The following is an 18,292-nucleotide window of genomic DNA, read 5'->3' as shown; positions in this document are numbered from 1 at the left end:
TTATGCATTTGGTTGTCTGTATACCAACTGATTTGAATGCTGGTGTCAGAACGATAAAAGGTCAAAAATAAAATTGTAGAAATAAATACAACACTGTAGAAACTGAGGAATGGAGGTATTTGGTTTTGATAAATTATTTTTAATTTGGACTAACAGCAGAATATATTCCATATTAAGGATAGATCCTCAGTAACAAATCAATTTTTATGTATCATTTACCACAATACATCGGCCAATTAATTACACTTTGAATAATAAATAATTTTGAAAGTTTGGTATCATTCTTACCAAAATAATCCAATATTCTACCATAACATTCATGTCTTAAAAGTATGGCTTCTAAAACCATTAACTATGAAAATTAGTGACATGTTCATAGATTAAATAAAATTGTTCATCTCTAGGTAAAAGCCATTGCAACCAATCATTATTTACACCTTGCACAGCCTAAAATGCATGACACTCTTTTAAAGAAAATCAACATTTTGTTGATCGACAATATGCCTTAAAAGCTATGTACAATGTTATAAAATAACATTACCGCTTTATACATAGAAAGTTTAACACAAATGACAATCATTACCATACTTCATTACTGGCAAGAATGGCTCTTAGGCTACATACACTCAAAGCTGTTTCCTGTCCTACTACTTGGGGAAATCTAAGCTTGAGTTCTTGTGAAATTCAGCAGTGTTTCTACAATGTACTGATACATCAACATTAAATAGCCATATAGAGTGCACTGTAACACATACAGTAACATGACATAACAGTCTTAGTCTTCAGTCTTTATTTCCAGGTTATGGGGAACATCAGTCCCACTGGTACTGCTCTCATTCTCCTCAGTCCTCAGCTCCTCGGTCCTCAGCTCCTCAGCTCCATGAGTCTTCTGGTGCTTTTTGAGGGATGACTGGTCGGTGTAGGTCTTCCCACACTGGTCACAAGGGTAGACCTTCTCCTTGGTGTGGACCTGTTCGTGTCTCTTCAGATGGCCAGACCTACTGAAGCTCTTCCCACAGTAAGAGCAGCTGAAGAGTTTCTCCCCTGTATGAGTCCTCAGGTGCAGCTTGAGGCTGCTCGCCACACTGAACCTCTTACCACACTCTGAGCATGTGTACGGTTTCTCTCCTGTGTGCATCCGCTTGTGTATGGTGAGGTGGCCTGCCTGGCTGAAGGTCTTCTCACACAGGTCACAATGGTACGGCCTCTCCCCTGTATGAATCCTGTAATGTGTTTTCAAGTCCCCCATACCATTGAACCTCTTGCCACACTGTACACAGCAGTAAGGCTTCTCACCAGTGTGGATTCTTTGGTGTATCCTCAGGTTACCTGCGTTGCTGAAGGTTTTGGCGCACACAGTGCAACTGTATGGCCTCTCTCCTGTGTGAGTTCGTAAATGGACTTTAAGCTGGTTGTGTTCACTGAAGCGTTTCCCACAGTGTGGGCAGCAGTACGGTCTCTCTCCCGTATGAACACGCTTGTGTATCCTGAGCTGGCCCGGGTGACCGTAGTTCTTACCACAGAGGTCACAGCTGAACGGTCTCTCTCCCGTGTGAGTGCGTTTGTGGGACTTGAGCAGGTCTGCTCGGCCAAAGCGTTTGCCGCAGTAGTTGCAGCAGTGGGCCTTCTCGCCACTATGAGTCCTCAGGTGGATGTTGAGGGATTGCACTCGACTAAATGTCTTCTCACACTGGGTGCAGTTGTAGAAGCCTTGTGTGTTTTTAGAGGACTTTGCAGAGTTCAAAGTGGGTAAAATATCATCCCCACTCATCCCAGCAGGGTTAGATCCCATGTCAGGGTAGTATGTCAGGAAGGGGTCTTCTTCTGGTTCAGCCTCTCCAGTTACATTGTGACACAGCCTTCCCTCTGACTTAACAAAATGTCCGCACTCGTCTCCCATCTCCATGTGACTGTCAGACACTATGGTGACTTTGACGTCACTGTCGCTGTCTCTAGAGTCCACATCTGTGTCCAGTGGTGACTGAAGGTGTTCATCATACTCTTCAGGAATGATGTAATTCACCTCAGCACTCTCTGTCTTAATTTGCTTAGAAGCCAGGTTGAGAGGAGACGGGGGCTTTGAGAGGTCTATGGCGTAGTCATCCTCCATATCAGGTTCTGTCTTTATGTTTTTGAACATTAAGGCAGAAACGTTTTGGAGGCATTCTGGTTCCTGCTGAGTTGATGCATCTGTAAAAGAGACAGAGCAGAGGGTCTGAGGCATTTTGTCCTTCTGCTGTCTCCTGGAGCTCCTTCGCTCATCACCCTGTGTTTTGATTGGCTTCTGGGATTGGCCGACAACTGAATGGCTGGAACAGGTCTTCCTTGACAAGTCAGGGAGGTGAACAGCATCCTGGGTACTTCCAGGGTCTGTGCAAAACAAAACACATGTTTAAGTTTTTTTTTAAGTAAACTGTTATCCATGTTTTCAATGGGTGCCTGGAAAAGGACATGTAAACATGCAACAGAGTGAGGGTCAGCTTGGCTCGGTGGCCATATTGAGGGCGGCTTGTACCTCAAGTTTGGACAACAAAGGACAGTTAGGCCTACCTCGTCATTATGCAACCAGGTGTGCATCGATAGATGCACACATTTTTAAAACAACTGTGCATTATGTACATACCCTTAACTATCAAATCCTTGTTGTCTTGATCGTGCAACCTTTGTCTAAGATCTTCATTCTCAGTTTCAATTCTTTGTAATTTACCCTTGTACTCAGACAATGTCTGGTCCACCGACTCCAATATGTCACTCACTGTGGCTTTAAAAATCGCATTCAGAGACGACTCCAAGAATACTTTTAAATCTTTTGACTTGGCCATAGTTTACTAATAAATAGCATACAAATAAACGATAAACATATTTTAAAACCTTCTAAACTATCTTACAAGATGGGTGTGTATGATGTTGCTGCCGTGTACGGAACAAAGCGAACCAGTAAACGTCGCGTGAAAGTGACGTACCGTTCCTTCGTTTCGTTGTTCTCTTTCCGTAGTACATTTTTACCGCCTCCGCAGTTTAGGAGTACGCATGGCATGTGTGTTGTCCGTCTATTCAAGCGTAGTAGCCACCTGGCAGGTAAAGGTACGTTTAATGTTCATTAATATGACATGCATTTAGTGCATTCTGTCGAGGGGAGCTTGTAGGGGGTTGTTTGGTGATTTGACACGTGTTTACTGTTCAAGTAGCTAGTGTTCAAGAAGCATAGAAGTTATACTACTTGTCACAACAACTAGCTCTTCATGTGGTGTCCTACTGTATGTAGTGCTACAAAACAACATAATTTAGGAAGTCAACACATGTAAAGTGCTTGTTTACCTTTATTGTTATTTTGATGTTTACATGGAACAATCCTTATGAAAAAAAAAAACAGAATGTTGTCTTGTAACAGCGTCTTCTTCCTCTGTAAGTAGACCTGGGGAATAGGGTCCAATGGCTTACATCGTTATTTGCTTAAAAGAAAGCCTGCTGTGTTCTGAGGCTCTACGAGTTCACTCCCTTGTGTCAGTCTGAGTTTCAGGAATGAAGTTCAGACACTCCCCTAACCTGTGTGGGTGCCTTTAGGCTGTGGGCAGAGGGCCAATGCTCTCAGGTGTCTTTGTGCGCTTTCTCTGACTGCCAATCACAATGTGCCTTTTCTTCCTTTTTGTTGCCTCTTTCAGCTCTCTCATTCCACTCCTCTTTCCCCTTCCCCTGTCTTTCCCAGGCATATCCGTGTTGCAGATGAGCAGAGAGTGGCGGAAGTCTGGGATCTGTTGTCTGGAGATGAGAGGTATCTGTCACAGAGGAGTGGATCAGGACTTGTGAGTTGCATGCGTCCTCTCTCTGTGATACCCCAGGCTAGCGCTGTCTGAGAGAGGCTGTAAGACTTGTTTGTTGTGGGTCTGTGTTGCAGCACCCAGATTGACAAGTCACTGGAGGGATTACGCCGTGTGCTGTAAACCGTCTATCTACATGGCAATAAAGAGTCCCGTCCCCCCCCAGACTGACTTAAAGCCCTACTAGCTAACTGATCATATGATACCCCTTGAGAAAGCTTGAAAGGGTAAGTCGATATCCAAGTTTACTATGAAATTGGCAAGTGTTACTCTGTGAAATCTCGGTCGTTTTTAGGGACACTTTGGGGCGGCAGGGTAGCCTAGTGGTTAGAGCATTGGACTAGTAACTAGAAGGTTGCAAGTTCAAATCCCCAAGCCGACAAGGTACAAATCTGTTGTTCTACCCCTGAACAGGCAGTTAACCCACTTTTCCTAGGCTATCATTGAAAATAAGAATTTGTTCTTAACTGACTTTCCTAGTTAAATAAAGGTTATTATTTATTTTTTTACTTTGTAGGTCTAACTGTGCATTTAATGTATTTTAGTTTTTAATGATCTTAGCCATGTTCTGCTATGTCTAGTTTCCAGACAACAGTAGTGCTTATTATCTAGAGTTTTTCCACACATGAGTAATATACTGTATTTTAACCATGTTAGTCTGTTGGTATATATGGTTTCATTCAAGTTTGTGGTTTGATTTCTGCATATTTTTATGTGTCATGTAGCGGCTTTGGTTGTGCTGTTTAAGAGTCAATGTGGTTACAATCAGTTTGGAATCTTACTCTGATAGCCTGTGGACCTGCTTCAACACCTCTAGACTAGAGTTTCATGCAACGTGTATGCTAATACAACAGTCCACTGGTAGGGGATACCAACAGATCCACATAATTACTGGGACATCCACAAGTTCATGTAATGGTTCATCAGCTGTGCTAAACCTTTGCCATTGTCTTTTTGTCGCTATTCCTTATACTTTCATTCCCTAATTTGGCAAAATTATGTTGGTAATTTTAAAGGACACAACTGAAATCTCTGTTTTATCAATGTACATTTAATCCATCAATTAAAAATCTGAAATCTTAATCGCCAGCATCATTCATATCTAAGTACACAGATTAGTGCTGTTATTACACCAAACAATAGATAGGCCTATATTGTGCCTGCAAGGGAACAATGTTCCTCTAATTAGATTTCAAGTGGAACCCATGATCTCCTGAATAGCTTCAAATCTTATACCTAAGGAAAGTTGATTACTGTAAAGTGTTTTGTCCAGACTCCAATGTAAGAATAAAAGAGTTAAAACAAATCTCAATCGCAAAAATTCAATGAGGAACTATGAGGTGCAGAAAGAAAGTGTCCATTGATCGTTCTAACTTTCTTCCACTCTTTGGTATTGGTAGATGGAGCGCCAGCCCAGCAGCCTGACAGGAAATGAGAAATGAGCACCCAAACAGGAAGTGTAGCCAAGCATTGTCCCGGATGTCGGTTATGTGACGTGAGTAGACTATTGAAGAAAAGACTGAGAGAGTGACGGAGAGAAATGGAGTGAAAGTTTAAAATGGAGGGAATAGGTGTCCAGTATTTGAAAAATTTCCACATTAACCTACTTTTTATGACAGCTCAATTCTGAAGACTTGAGGCTTAAAATGAGGCTTCACATGAATCATTACCAAAATGCTGTGTTTAAATCAGACAGTGTCCTTGGTATGGATCAACAACATACTACTGTATATCTTCACTGATATTTTCAGGGTCTATCCATGGACAGTGACATACATGTACATACATTTACGTACATGACATGAATGTACATTGCGATAGCTCAGGTTCATGGTTAGCAGTAGACATGAATATTCATGGAATCTGTTCACACCCCAACCCTCTGGCCCTCAATCTCTCTCTCTATCTTTGCTCTCCACCTTTTCTCTCTCTCCCTCTCTCTCATTCGGAGAGAATACTCTTCTGTGGTCAGGAAGTAAATGCGCCTCTAATGTTTCAGCAAAAGTCATTGCAAGGCACGTCACGCCAAAAGATAGTGCAGTAGACAGGGTTTATAAAATAAATTAACAGTGTTTCGTATACAGAAGTGAATGGTGAGTGTTGGCTTACGTTTTAATATGTTTTAGAGGCTCGTGGTTTGTTTGTCACTGAACCATGGCTGTTTGTGTGTGAGAGTGACATGAACCGCCACAGGTCTACATTTAGAGATTTTGTCTTTCTGTCAATTTAAAGAATGTTAATCTCATACCATAGTCCAGTTTTAGAAAATGTATACAATTTACTAATTTACTTACTGTAAGAGTCTTAATATATTAGTCAGGTAGACAGTATTGATGAGTAGATTTTAGACAGCAGGCAGCAGACTGGTATTTTCTCTTGGATGTACTGCACCTGTTTAGATTGGCTTTTATTTCATAGCTGCGCAGAATATATATACAGTACCAGTCAAAAGTTTGGACACACATACTCATTCAAGGGTTTTTCTTTATTTTTATTATTTTCTACATTGTAGAATAATAGTGAAGACATCAAAACTATGAAATAACACATATGGAATCATGTCGTAACCAAAAAGGTGTTAAACAAATCAAAATATATTTTATATTTGAGATATTTCAAAGTAGCCACACTTTGACTTGATGACAGCTTTGCAAACTCTTGGCATTCTCTCAACTAGTTTCATGAGGAATGCTTTTCCAACAGTCTTGAAGGAGTTCCCACATATGCTGAGCACTTGTTGGCTGCTTTTCTTTCACTCTGTGGTCCAACTCATTCCTAACCATCTCAATTGGGTTGAGGTCGGGTGATTGTGGAGGCCAGGTCATCTGATGCAGCACTCCATCACTCCATCACTCTCCTTCTTGGTCAAATAGCCCTTACCTCTCAACAGCTTTTTTCTTTCTGAAGGCTAATCTGGGACATTTCTGCGGACAGCTCTAGACAAGGACAGGCCACAAATCAGGGACTCTCCCTGGAAATTGGGGACGTCTGGTCACCCTACTCTACAAACACTACTTTGGGAATTTATGAACAAGGAGTCAGTAGTTACTCTGGGGTTTGGATTAATGTGTGTTGTGTAGTCATTTTGTTGTACATGCATGTTCTTGCTTACTAGGGCAGCACCGGAAGCTGTAACCAACCACAGGAGTCTACCATGACAGCATCATTGTGACCTAATTCCGAGATGGATAACCTGCCCTGCACAGAGTAATGAGACTGAACTAAGCTGAGCCGTATCTGCTTAGGACTGAGTGAAGAGAGAGGTTATGGAGGAGGCTATGGTGTGCTCTCCTCTCCCAGACCTCAAGGAGCCAGACAGCCAGACATGGACCTCCATGGAGCTCCTATCACCGAGCAGACCCGTGGAGGAGGCTATTCGGTGGAGAGAGATGGAGAAGCAGGTGAACGAGGCCGACAAGGAGAAAGAGGACAACTCTCCTCAAACTGGAAGGATCTCTGAGGAGCCAGAGGAGCACTGGGACTCCATGACTTTACCTGTGTACCCCATGACCTGTCCCAGTGTCCTTCTCTCATTTGCCACAGTGCAGTGGGACATGCCTGACCTTTCCCCTGACACACCCTTCCCCATGACTGACAATAGCTTGGCCGATGAGCTGGATTCCAGTGGAGCAGCCAGTCTGGACTGGACTGTGAACCCGCTGTCCCTTCACCACCACCACCAACAGCAGCAGCATCAATCCTGTGTGACAGTGATAAACATAGAGCTGTCTGTCCAGGAGAAGACAGAGAAGCACAATAGACCGGAACAGCAGTTGCCTCTGGACAGTGAAAACTCCCATCCGGTACGTCAGCCCAATAGGGAGGGACTGTGGTTATGTGTCTGTTTGAGATGATAGCATTGGGTACAATGTGTGTGCGTGTGTGTGTGTGTGTGTTTGTCTTTCTGCGAGAGTGCAAGAGGAAGATAATATTTAGAGTGATAAATACCAATACTTCTGTGTTCATAGATACCAGTATTTAAGTTTCAGTCATAGGCGGAGAAGAGGTGGGTGGAATATATACCGTTATACGTATCAGTCATCTGAGACCCAGGTCCCCTCTGTCTGAGTGCTGATCATCCCATGTCTTACTTAATCACAAGTTCTCCCCGGCCCCATCTTTATTGTTGACAGCTGCTGTTGCAATTCCAGGCATGTGACACACCGAGCCCAGATGTGGAGGCTTCAGCACAACAGCTATTTGAGGAACATGGTGAGTGCAGGCCCTAGTCATTGTTCACAAGCAGATCACAGGCGAACTCTTATGTTAGCAACGGTCGTCGAAATTGTTAAAAGGTTAAAAAGAAATGGATTCTATTAAATGAGTTGGACAATAGATGAGGATGCTCCAAACATATAGAATTAAAAAAATCCTAGGTTATATATCATTGAGGCGGCAAGGTAGCCTAGTGGTTAGAACGTTGGACTAGTAACCAAAAGGTTGCAAGTTCAAATCCCCGAGCTGACAAAGTACAAATCTGTCGTTCTGCCCCTGAACAGGCAGTTAGCCCACTGTTCCTAGGCCGTCATTGAAAATAAGAATTTGTTCTTAACTGACTTGCCTAGTAAAATAAAGGTAAAATAAAAGTACTGGCACAGACAAAGAATGAATGGAGTTTAGGCATTTTGGTGGGAATTCAGGTATTCAATTTATAGTAGAATTGAACTTTTTTTATGCACTCATATATAGAGTTTTTTTCTTATATCAGTTTTTTAAACTGCATTGTGATAAAATAAAGAACTAAATGTGCCTCATTTGCATATACAGTACATTCGGAAAGTATTCAGACCACTTTACTTTTTTAAAACGTTACATCCTTATTTAAAAATTGATTTTCCTCATCAATCTACACACTATACCCCATAATGACAAAGCAAAAACAAGTTTTTAGACATTTTTGCAAATGTATTAAAAATAAAAAACTGAAATATCACATTTACATAAGTATTCAGACCTTATACTCAGTGCTTTGTTGAAGCACCTTTGGCAGCGATTACAGCCTTGAGTCTTCTTGGGTATGACGCTACAAGCTTGGCACACTTGTATTTGGGGAGTTTCTCCCATTCTTTTCTGCAGATCCTCGAAGAGCTCTGTCAGGTTGGATGGGGAGCATCTCGCTGCACAGCTATTTTCAGGTCTCACCAGAGATGTTCGATCGGGTACAAGTCCGGGCTCTGGCTGGGCCACTCAAGGAAATTCAGAAACTTGTCCCCGAAGCCACTCCTGTGTTGTCTTGGCTGTGTGCTTAGGGTTGTTGTCCTGTTGGAAGGTGAACCTTCTCCCTAGTCTGAGGTACTGAGCGTTCTGGAGCAGGTTTTCATCAATGATCTCTCTGTACTTTCCTCCGTTCATCTCTTCCTCAATCCTGACTAGTCTACCAATCCCCTCTGCTGAAAAACATCCCCACAGCATGATGCTGCGACCACCATGCTTCACCATAGGATGGTCCCAGGATTTCTCCAGACATGATGCTTGACATTCAGGCTAAATCTTGGTTTCATCAGACTAGAGAATTTTGTTTCTCATGGTCTGAGAGTCTTTTAGTGCCTTTTGGCAAACTCCAAGTGGGCTGTCATGTGCCTTTTACTGAGGAGTGGCTTCCGTCTGGCCACTCTACCATAAAGGCCTGATTGGTGGAGTGCTGCAGAGATGGTTGTTCTTCTGGAAGGTTCTCCCACCTCCCTGACCAAGGCCCTTCTCCCCCGATTGCTCAGTTTAGTAGACTTCTACCTGTCACTAGGTTTATACCTGTCACTAGGTTTATACCTGTCACTAGACTTATACCTGTCACTAGACTTATACCTGTCACTAGACTTATACCTGTCTCTAGACTTATACCTGTCACTAGGCTTATACCTGTCACTAGACTTACACCTGTCACTAGGCTTATACCTGTCATGTTGTTGTCATGTAACCTTGCATAATTCAACAAGTGTGTCAAGAGAAGGATACTATGTAATTTAAAATAAAAAAAAGCCTGGCTCTATATTACACATATCAATACATACTTTACATTATTTGCGAAATCAGACACATTTTAATAATCCAAGTGTTCATTTTTGGAAATTGCTTTCATTTCAGAGCATCTAATTTGAAAAAATCAACACTCCATCAAAATAAAGTTATTTTTTTCCTCTTTCTTGTGACGAGACGGTGTGTTAAGTCTCAGACGAAGCATTGTTTCAGATACAGCGGAAAGCCAATGTAATCCATTGAGCTCATTTCAGCCATTACCAGAGTGTGTTTGATGGGTAATTACCAAAGTTTCCACAGTCGTTACGTTAAGAGACAAAAACAATCGCACAAGCAAGAGTGCCTGAGTAAAATGAAAGCAATCAATCCAGCGAGATGAGTTAAGTGACAAGTGGATTTTGCACCCCCTAAACACAGGAAATATATGGCTGAAAGGGAGAGATCCTTAGGTGGGCAGGGCATGTGCGTTGCCACTTACATTAGCACACAACTTGCATTTTTCCAAACACTGATCATTCTAACCCAATTTGAATGTTGTACAGTTTATTGAACCATTTTTGACATATTCTGATAGATGCTACCATTTCAAATGCTTTTGACTTCTCGTGCCACTTTTACTTCATAAAGTACCGAGTGACTTGGTCAATGTTAATATGGGTATCTCTGTGTTCAGACTCTCTTTCAGAAATCTCTCTGTGGCAAGAGACAGAGAAAGAGATGGGACAGCCTGTGACAGAAGATACTATCCCACCCTCTGTCAGAGCTCCTAGCCCTGTACAGACAGGAGAGTCGGAGACTGGGCAGGATAGTGAGAGTCTAGACTCTGTACTGGGAGAGGAACAGGAACAGACTAGCCGAGTGCTAACAATACCAATCAATTCAGAGCAAGGATCAGGTTCTGCAAACTATGAGGAGAAGGAACAGGCTGTATCTAATTTAGTTTATAATGGAGATTGTGACGAGCAGACAGAACAGACCAAGCAGTCAGAGGGGAGGGAACAGTCAGATAGGGAGGGGGAATCCGAGACTATAGAACTCGTAGAGCACCTGTTTGAGCCAGCTGAACTGAAAGAACAGTCAGAACTCACAGAGAAGTCTGAACACAGTTGGCAGTCAGAGCCTAACCACACAAAACAGAGTGAATACAAAGACAACACCGAGACAACAGAGCAGCCAGAAGAGTCTGAGCAACTTGTAGAGTCCGACCAGGTAGAGCATTCAAATCAGTTAGGGGAGGAAGAACAGCAAACTGAAGAGACCCGTTTACAACAGGCAGAACAATCAGACAAGATAGACCAGTCAGAGTCAGAGCAGACAGAATGTTTAGAATCAAAACAATTGCAACAGACACAACATTCTCAACAAACAGTGCACTCAGAGCAGACAGAATTTTCAGTGCAGACGGAACCACAGACAGAACCATCACAGGAGATGGAACACTCAGAAGATTCTGAGCAGTCAAAACAATCAGGGGAGACAGAACAGACGGAACAGTCAAGGGATTCTGACCAGTCAAAACAATCAGGGGAGACGGAACAGTCAGAGCAGACGGAACAGTCAGAGCAGACGGAACAGTCAGATCAGACAGATAACAAACCAGTACATTCAAAGCAGTTAGATCTATGTTTCCATTGCACAGAGGAACTTGAACAGTCAGACCGTACAGAAGAACAGAAACAGTCAGAGATTGAACAGCCAGCGCAGACTGAACTGACTGAGTTGATAGAAGAGGATGCGCAGACAGAGCATTCCAAGCAGGTAGAAGAATTGGAACCAAAAGAGTATAAAGAGGATTCATGTTTGCCGCCCAGGGAAGGATGTTTAGAGCAACTGGAGTCTCAGGTACAGCAAACAGAGGCCTCAGAACCAGTGGTGGTCCATATGAATGGTGGAGTTTTGGACAGGGAGAAGGCCTGCAGGCTGGCTGAAAGACTCTACAGGCTGGATGGGATCCACAAGACAGATGTGGTCAAACACCTAGACAAAGAGTAAGAACTAAAGGCTGCAAAACATGGAGTGACCAAATGTTACATTACATGGTTCTTATGCAGTAGTAACTATCAGGGTAATGATCTAGTAAGTACGTTCAGAGTTTCTTTCGCAGAAGGTGTCACCTTGAATCATGCACTTGACCTGTCCTTGTTTCCCTGCTCCTCTCTAATTCAGCAATGGCTTTAGTCAAGCTGTTGGGCAGGAGTACCTCAAGTTCTTTGACTTCACCGGTCAGAGTCTAGACCAAGGCCTGAGGTTAGTCCTTCACACATCCTAATGAGATTTCTCCTAGTTCACTATAATAGTAACAAGGAATGCTCTTAAATTAACATATTTCGTTGATAAATCATTCTCTACTGCCTCTATTTTGCCCTCCTCTCCCAGGTCTTTCCTGAGGGTGGTGGTGCTGATCGGTGAGACCCAGGAGAGAGAGCGAGTACTGCAGCATTTCTCCTGTCGCTTCCAGCAGTGCAACCCTCACACCTTCTCCTCTTCAGGAGAAGTACTCACACTCACCTGTGCTGTGATGCTACTGAACTCTGATCTGCATGGACAGGTGAGTCCCCACTGCAGTGATGAAATACTGTGGCAAACGTGTAGATATTTAGGCCTTTCACTGTAAGGAAATGGTTGTGTGGGATATGTACACATTTAAACATAATGTTTTTGTGTCTGTCCTCAGAATGTGGGTAAAGCCATGTCTGTGTCCAGCTTCGTGTCCAACCTGGATGGGATGAATGAGGGTGAGAACTTCAGCAAGGAGCTGTTAAAGGTAAGATTACACTCCTCATTCTACACCTACTCAATATTTCAGTAGAGACTGTGTGAGACTTAAGTGTCCTTTCAGTGTCCTTCTTTCAGTGTCCTCTTGTCTCTTTCTCAGGCTCTCTACAACACCATTAAGAATGAGCTTCTGGAATGGGCAGTGTAAGTAGTCTGACTTAAGAACAAGGAAATGGGTATCATTATTCTAAATTATTTACCACCAGTTGTTCAGTATCACAGTATTCTGTTACTTTTCCCAATAGATTTTGATTTTGTATTTTGTATTTTAATATTTTAATTCCTCTTTTATTTAATCCCCATTGCTTCTTCATTTCTCCCCTCATCTCTCTATATGCCCTGTGCAGTGATGAGAAGGAACTGAAGAGCTCCATGCTGTTGGTGGAGGATGCTAAAGAGGACGCACCCTTGCGCTCCAAGAGCAACCCGTTCCAAGATGTGCCTCATGACAAGAAGGCCACAGTGTTCAAACAGGGCTTTCTCAAACGCAAGGCCCACGCTGACATCGATGGCAAACGCAGTGAGTTAGATTGTGACACTGTTTGCACAAAAACATAGGAACTAAAATGTCAGGGCAATAAACCATGTACAAGAGCATCATAGTGTTTTGATTAATCTTTTGATGATTCATCAGTCTGACTAAATGATTTAGTGTGAGAGTGTGTTTGACAAGCATCCTTTGATGTAATGTAACTGTGTGTGACAGCTCCTTGGGGGAAGAGAAGCTGGAAGACCTTCTATGGAGTGCTGAAGGGAATGGTCCTCTACTTACAGAAGGTTAGTCTCCTCCTCTTTCTTGTCAACTCCTCCTTTTCCATACTTACCATTGAACAGCCTCTTGATAATGTCCAGGATGCCTTTCACACTAACCCCTCACTGCTAGTTACCTTGTCTACCCCCCCCTCCCCAGGATGAGTATAAGATGGAGTGGCAGAGTACAGAGGAGGTGGTCAGTGTGCACCATGCCCTGGCAGAGCAGGCAGCAGACTACACTAAGAGACCACATGTCTTCCGTCTGCAGACTGCCGACTGGAGGATCTTCCTCTTCCAGGCCTCGTGAGTCTAGTGTGTGTGTGTGTGTGTGTGTGTGTGTGTGTGTGTGTGTGTGTGTGTGTGTGTGTGTGTGTGTGTGTGTGTGTGTGTGTGTGTGTGTGTGTGGGTGTGTGGTAGTGTCAAAGAGAGACAAGAACTATATCTATGTAGTATTGGAATTGTGAATTTACGTTTGTTTGTTATACATGAGACTAATGTGTTTGATGGTGTGAAGGAACAAACAAATGAATCAGGATGCAACAGTCCGGTAATCCCATGACTTTGCCTTTAATTCACATGATATGTTCTTATACAGTATATAAAACTAATATTATATATATGTTAACTAATACAGTATATTATATGTACATGGACCCATTGTCGTCCTTCAGCTCCACAGCAGAGATGAGTTCATGGATCAGCCGTATCAACCTGGTGTCAGCCCTGCACTCTTCTCCTCCCTTCCCTGCTGCCGTGGGCTCTCAGAGGAGGTTCTGCAGACCTATCCTGCCTGCCTCCCAGTCTGCTCACACACTGGTACTGTACTCACCACACACTTTCACAATCTTGGTTTTTTACATTACATTTAAGTCATTTAGCAGACGCTCTTATCCAGAGCGACTTACAAATTGGTGAATTCACCTTCTGACATCCAGTGGAACAGCCACTTTACAATAGTGCATCTAAATCATTAAGGGGGGGGGTGGTGAGAAGGATTACTTATCCTATCCTAGGTATTCCTTGAAGAGGTGGGGTTTCAGGTGTCTCCGGAAGGTGGTGATTGACTCCGCTGTCCTGGCGTCGTGAGGGAGTTTGTTCCACCATTGGGGGGCCAGAGCAGCGAACAGTTTTGACTGGGCTGAGCGGGAACTGTACTTCCTCAATGGTAGGGAGGCGAGCAGGCCAGAGGTGGATGAACGCAGTGCCCTTGCTTGGGTGTAGAGCCTGATCAGAGCCTGGAGGTACTGCGGTGCCGTTCCCCTCACAGCTCCGTAGGCAAGCACCATGGTCTTGTAGCGGAAGCTTCAACTGGAAGCCAGTGGAGAGAGCGGAGGAGCGGGGTGACGTGAGAGAACTTGGGAAGGTTGAACACCAGACGGGCTGCGGCGTTCTGGATGAGTTGTAGGGGTTTAATGGCACAGGCAGGGAGCCCAGCCAACAGCGAGTTGCAGTAATCCAGACGGGAGATGACAAGTGCCTGGATTAGGACCTGCGCCGCTTCCTGTGTGAGGCAGGGTCGTACTCTGCGGATGTTGTAGAGCATGAACCTACAGGAACGGGCCACCGCCATGATGTTGGTTGAGAACGACAGGGTGTTGTCCAGGATCACGCCAAGGTTCTTAGCGCTCTGGGAGGAGGACACAATGGAGTTGTCAACCGTGATGGCGAGATCATGGAACGGGCAGTCCTTCCCCGGGAGGAAGAGCAGCTCCGTCTTGCCGAGGTTCAGCTTGAGGTGGTGATCCGTCATCCACACTGATATGTCTGCCAGACATGCAGAGATGCGATTCGCCACCTGGTCATCAGAAGGGGGAAAGGAGAAGATTAATTGTGTGTCGTCTGCATAGCAATGATAGGAGAGACCATGTGAGGTTATGACAGAGCCAAGTGACTTGGTGTATAGCGAGAATAGGAGAGGGCCTAGAACAGAGCCCTGGGGGACACCAGTGGTGAGAGCGCGTGGCGAGGAGACAGATTCTCGCCACGCCACCTGGTAGGAGCGACCTGTCAGGTAGGACGCAATCCAAGCGTGGGCCGCGCCGGAGATGCCCAACTCGGAGAGGGTGGAGAGGAGGATCTGATGGTTCACAGTATCGAAGGCAGCCGATAGGTCTAGAAGGATGAGAGCAGAGGAGAGAGAGTTAGCTTTAGCAGTGCGGAGCACCTCCGTGATACAGAGAAGAGCAGTCTCAGTTGAATGACTAGTCTTGAAACCTGACTGATTTGGATCAAGAAGGTCATTCTGAGAGAGATAGCGGGAGAGCTGGCCAAGGACGGCACGTTCAAGAGTTTTGGAGAGAAAAGAAAGAAGGGATACTGGTCTGTAGTTGTTGACATCGGAGGGATCGAGTGTAGGTTTTTTCAGAAGGGGTGCAACTCTCGCTCTCTTGAAGACGGAAGGGACGTAGCCAGCGGTCAGGGATGAGTTGATGAGCGAGGTGAGGTAAGGGAGAAGGTCTCCGGAAATGGTCTGGAGAAGAGAGGAGGGGATGGGGTCAAGCGGGCAGGTTGTTGGGCGGCCGGCCGTCACAAGAAGCGAGATTTCATCTGGAGAGAGAGGGGAGAAAGAGGTCAGAGCACAGGGTAGGGCAGTGTGAGCAGAACCAGCGGTGTCGTTTGACTTAGCAAACGAGGATCGGATGTCGTCGACCTTCTTTTCAAAATGGTTGACGAAGTCATCTGCAGAGAGGTAGGAGGGGGGGGGAGGGGGAGGAGGATTCAGGAGGGAGGAGAAGGTGGCAAAGAGCTTCCTAGGGTTAGAAGCAGATGCTTGGAATTTAGAGTGGTAGAAAGTGGCTTTAGCAGCAGAGACAGAGGAGGAAAATGTAGAGAGGAGGGAGTGAAAGGATGCCAGGTCCGCAGGGAGGCGAGTTTTCCTCCATTTCCGCTCGGCTGCCCGGAGCTCTGTTCTGTGAGCTCGCAATGAGTCATCGAGCCACGGAGCGGGAGGGGAGGACCGAGCCCGCCTGGAGGATAGGGGACATAGAGAGTCAAAGGATGCAGAAAGGGAAGAGAGGAGGGTTGAGGAGGCAGAATCAGGAGAAAGGTTGGAGAAGGTATGAGCAGAGGGAAGAGATGATAGGATGGAAGAGGAGAGAGTAGCGGGGGAGAGAGAGCGAAGGTTGGGACGGCGCGATACCATCCGAGTAGGGGCAGTGTGGGAAGTGTTGGATGAGAGCGAGAGGGAAAAGGATACAAGGTAGTGGTTGGAGACTTGGAGGGGAGTTGCAATGAGGTTAGTGGAAGAACAGCATCTAGTAAAGATGAGGTCGAGCGTATTGCCTGCCTTGTGAGTAGGGGGGGAAGGTGAGAGGGTGAGGTCAAAAGAGGAGAGGAGTGGAAAGAAGGAGGCAGAGAGGAATGAGTCAAAGGTAGACGTGGGGAGGTTAAAGTCGCCCAGGACTGTGAGAGGTGAGCCGTCCTCAGGAAAGGAGCTTATCAAGGCATCAAGCTCATTGATGAACTCTCCGAGGGAACCTGGAGGGCGATAAATGATATTCCCTGGTTCACTCCCCATAGTTCACTCCCCATAGTTCCTGTCTCTTTGTTTTCTAATCTAATGAATTGTTTTCATCTTTGTAAGTTGCGATATTTAGTGGTCTAGTAGTACGTTGAGACTGTTATGTACTATAGTTGTGCTGAGGCAAGTCGGGTCATCTGATCCTAGATCTGTGGTTAGGGACACCTTGTACCTCGTGTGTTGTGAGCCTGTTCACTGAGCCTGGCTCTCTGCTGCCCCCTGCAGGAGAGACAGCTGCAGTCCCATGCTCGCATGCTGCTGTCCTTCCAGGAGGACCTGGCCTACCTGCAGCAGAGTCTCCCTGAGAGCCGCAGGGCCAAGGAGCTGGAGGAACACCGTGTCAGAGAGGAGTACCTGCAGCATGAGGTGTGTGAGAGGACGATGAGTTCTGCGTGGTGTGTGGGTATGGGTTTGTGTGTGAGTATGTGAGTATGTTCTTGTTTGGTCTTTAACTCACAGTCCCTCTCACCCCACCTCTCCCTACAGAAATGTCGCTACGAGGCCTACACCCAGATGCTGGAGGTCTGGAAGGGTTTGAATCAGTCAGTCGACACTGAGGTGGGAACCAGCGAGCTCAGCCTGTTTGACAGAGCTGTGTGTAAGGACACAGTGGATGAAGAGGGAGACGAGGGAACCCTGAAGAAGTCCCACTCCAGCCCCTCCCTGGATGTGGAGATGGCCTTGCCCCACGTGGTCAAAGTCAAACGCAACATCTCGGAAAGACGGACCTATCGCAAGATCGTCATACCTCGACGCAACCGGGACATATGAGAAAAGGTGCCCAAAAGGGATTAAAATATGACTCTTACATGAGTTTTTAAATGGCTCCTTTTCGGACATAGACACAATGTGTTACTTCTAAGCACTGTCCTTTTCGTTTTCATTTTCAGCAAGAAGGCAAAAGTCATCAAAACAGAATTAATCAATCTCAGGGATCTTGCTTGTGTCCTTTTCTTTGTTACATTTGCTTTACATAAAAGTATTTAATTAATATTTGTGCACTTTCAATTGAACAAAATGAATTAAACCTCAGAAGTCAATGCTCCCTGCTGAGACAGGTCAAGAAGAGTGATAATGTTTGTCTCTGAATGATTTTATTCCCTTTAAAATGCACATGAACATACCTACACCTCTGAATTTCCTGTGATATGTTGAGATTTGTGTTTATTTCTATTAGAAATGTATCTGCAGTTACAAAATGTTACTTGTCTGCGCCATATGGTCTATGTATGCAGTGTGCAATTGTAACCTCAAGAGGGTGCTATACAACAGCATATTACACATGAAGGCATGTACAGTTTGAAAAATCATCAAAATTATGTCAATATGCTCATTTTAGTTCTTGTATCTTTTATGTAATTTTATATAAACATATTTGGATTGCATCTCCATGAAAGACTAGCACTACCATAATATTACACTATAAGTATCACAATTATTTTCTGAGAACAGA

At 44.6% G+C, this 18,292-nt stretch overlaps 2 protein-coding genes across 7 annotated transcripts; one reads left to right on the top strand and one right to left on the bottom strand.

Annotated features, from left to right (window-relative positions):
* Nucleotides 1–118: 118 nt before the first annotated feature.
* On the bottom strand, nucleotides 119–3,054 carry LOC135517993 (gastrula zinc finger protein XlCGF57.1-like). 2 transcript variants are annotated; one of them, XM_064942796.1, is made up of 2 exons: nucleotides 2,964–3,054; nucleotides 119–2,370 (listed from the first exon to the last, which is right to left on the bottom strand). In XM_064942796.1, exons 1-2 carry the CDS (start codon nucleotides 2,998–3,000, stop codon nucleotides 776–778), a joined length of 1,632 nt encoding a protein of 543 aa, XP_064798868.1. In that variant the 5' UTR covers nucleotides 3,001–3,054; the 3' UTR covers nucleotides 119–775. The 2 variants fall into 2 exon arrangements, with proteins under 2 accessions (XP_064798868.1, XP_064798867.1); XM_064942795.1 differs by lacking the exon at nucleotides 2,964–3,054 and adding an exon at nucleotides 2,624–2,938.
* LOC135517992 (PH and SEC7 domain-containing protein 4) lies at nucleotides 3,012–17,914 on the top strand. 5 transcript variants are annotated; one of them, XM_064942792.1, is made up of 17 exons: nucleotides 3,012–3,084; nucleotides 3,663–3,772; nucleotides 3,896–4,045; nucleotides 5,219–5,313; nucleotides 6,934–7,621; nucleotides 7,952–8,030; nucleotides 10,465–11,779; nucleotides 11,958–12,038; nucleotides 12,168–12,339; nucleotides 12,466–12,555; nucleotides 12,667–12,710; nucleotides 12,914–13,086; nucleotides 13,273–13,343; nucleotides 13,477–13,622; nucleotides 13,991–14,135; nucleotides 17,065–17,205; nucleotides 17,326–17,914. In XM_064942792.1, the coding sequence occupies exons 5-17, from the start codon at nucleotides 7,085–7,087 to the stop codon at nucleotides 17,608–17,610; spliced, it is 3,279 nt and encodes a 1,092-aa protein (XP_064798864.1). In that variant the 5' UTR covers nucleotides 3,012–3,084; nucleotides 3,663–3,772; nucleotides 3,896–4,045; nucleotides 5,219–5,313; nucleotides 6,934–7,084; the 3' UTR covers nucleotides 17,611–17,914. The 5 variants fall into 5 exon arrangements, with proteins under 5 accessions (XP_064798864.1, XP_064798866.1, XP_064798861.1 ...); XM_064942794.1 differs by having other exon boundaries at nucleotides 3,663–3,803; nucleotides 7,970–8,030; XM_064942789.1 differs by having other exon boundaries at nucleotides 3,663–3,803.
* Nucleotides 17,915–18,292: the final 378 nt, after the last annotated feature.

The sequence above is a fragment of the Oncorhynchus masou genome, chromosome 28, assembly GCF_036934945.1.
Source record: "Oncorhynchus masou masou isolate Uvic2021 chromosome 28, UVic_Omas_1.1, whole genome shotgun sequence".
Lineage (NCBI taxonomy): Eukaryota > Metazoa > Chordata > Actinopteri > Salmoniformes > Salmonidae > Oncorhynchus > Oncorhynchus masou.
Note: the sequence above shows the minus strand (reverse complement) of the source record. Positions and strands in the feature narration are given on the sequence as shown.

Coding starts and splice junctions, on each gene's coding strand:
- LOC135517992 (XM_064942792.1), top strand. CDS start 7,085: ATGGAGGAGGCTATGGTGTGCTCTCCTCTCCCAGACCTCAAGGAGCCA. Junction 12,039..12,167: donor AGTCTAGACCAAGGCCTGAG/GTTAGTCCTTCA, acceptor CTCCTCTCCCAG/GTCTTTCCTGAGGGTGGTGG. Junction 13,623..13,990: donor ATCTTCCTCTTCCAGGCCTC/GTGAGTCTAGTG, acceptor GTCGTCCTTCAG/CTCCACAGCAGAGATGAGTT.
- LOC135517993 (XM_064942795.1), bottom strand. CDS start 2,822: ATGGCCAAGTCAAAAGATTTAAAAGTATTCTTGGAGTCGTCTCTGAAT. Junction 2,371..2,623: donor CAAGGATTTGATAGTTAAGG/GTATGTACATAA, acceptor TGTTTTGCACAG/ACCCTGGAAGTACCCAGGAT.